We start from the raw sequence: 1,213 nt of genomic DNA, 5'->3' as shown, positions 1-1,213 counted from the left end.
GTAACTATGATCACAGTGGGTGCTTCCAATCAGAACAACCAACCAGATTCCACTGCAACAACAATGTTCATCATTGTTCATCAATGGGTCACATGTCATCTGGAGACACAGACATAACTGGGTGTCATCAGCATTACTGTAAAAGTTTATGTCATGTCTCCTGATGACATCGCCAAGTTAAAAAGTGTGGGACCAACGACAGAGCTTTGTGGCACACCAAATGACAGTGTAGGAAAAAATGAACAAGAGTTAATAAATTATTTTCAAAAATAACAGTGTGTGTTTAAAAAAATGATTATTGAAATCACTTTTTAGTATGAAGTTTGTTTTATCAGAGAAGTGATTTGAACTGATCTTGATTCTTTAAGGAGGAGTTTATGCAAATCTGACATTTCCAGTTTCTTCTTATATGAATCAAAGTTCAGTGATTCAATCTGACAAAGAAGCTGCAGACAGAACAAAGACAAATGACTCCAACAATGATCAGACCTGTTTGTTTGCTGCTTTTTCTCTTTTTCTTTGGTGTCTTACCTGGTAAGAAATTGTTCTGAACAAAGAAAATGGTAGAAAGTTCTTGTAACTGCATTAATGTGCTGCTTGTTGTTCTGCAGGTATCAGGGGTCAAACACTGACTGAGTCTGAATCAGTGGTTAAAAGACCTGGAGAATCCCACAGACTGACTTGTACATATTCAGGGTTTAGTAGTGATCAGCATATAGCTTGGATCAGACAGGCTCCTGGAAAAGGACTGGAGTGGATCGCTTATATCAACAGTGGCAGCAGCAACATCTTCTACTCAGAGTCAGTGAAAAACCGCTTCACCATCTCCAGAGACAACAGCAGAAAGCAGGTGTATCTGCAGATGAACAGTCTGAGAGCTGAGGATTCTGCTGTTTATTACTGCGCTCGAGAGACACAGTGACTCAAGAGACACAAACTCTGTACAAAAAAACACATGAAGAAAATAGCTGTCATCATAGCTGTTTTTATCAGAACACTGAAAAAAAAAAAAAAAAAAATTAAAATTGATATTTGCAAAAAAGCCTTTTACCTTAGTAAACCAGCTTTAGGGAAAGTGAGACATTTATATCAGCAATTTCTTTTTTTGTTGGTAGTTCCATTTTTAGCTTTTTACTTGATTGTTTTTATTTTCTCTGGAGCAGTGATGGTTCTGACTCTGATGTTCCGTACGGGTGGATTTGTTGTTTTCCTT

At 37.4% G+C, this 1,213-nt stretch overlaps 1 gene segment (V, D, J or C); it reads left to right on the top strand.

Moving 5' to 3' along the window:
- Positions 1 to 372: 372 nt before the first annotated feature.
- On the top strand, positions 373 to 954 carry LOC112140266. The segment is given in 2 exon segments: positions 373 to 534; positions 612 to 954. Coding segments are annotated over 2 exon segments (378 nt in total).
- The last annotated feature ends 259 nt before the right edge of the window (positions 955 to 1,213 follow it).

The sequence above is a fragment of the Oryzias melastigma genome, unplaced genomic scaffold (genome assembly GCF_002922805.2).
Source record: "Oryzias melastigma strain HK-1 unplaced genomic scaffold, ASM292280v2 sc00365, whole genome shotgun sequence".
Lineage (NCBI taxonomy): Eukaryota > Metazoa > Chordata > Actinopteri > Beloniformes > Adrianichthyidae > Oryzias > Oryzias melastigma.
Note: the sequence above shows the minus strand (reverse complement) of the source record. Positions and strands in the feature narration are given on the sequence as shown.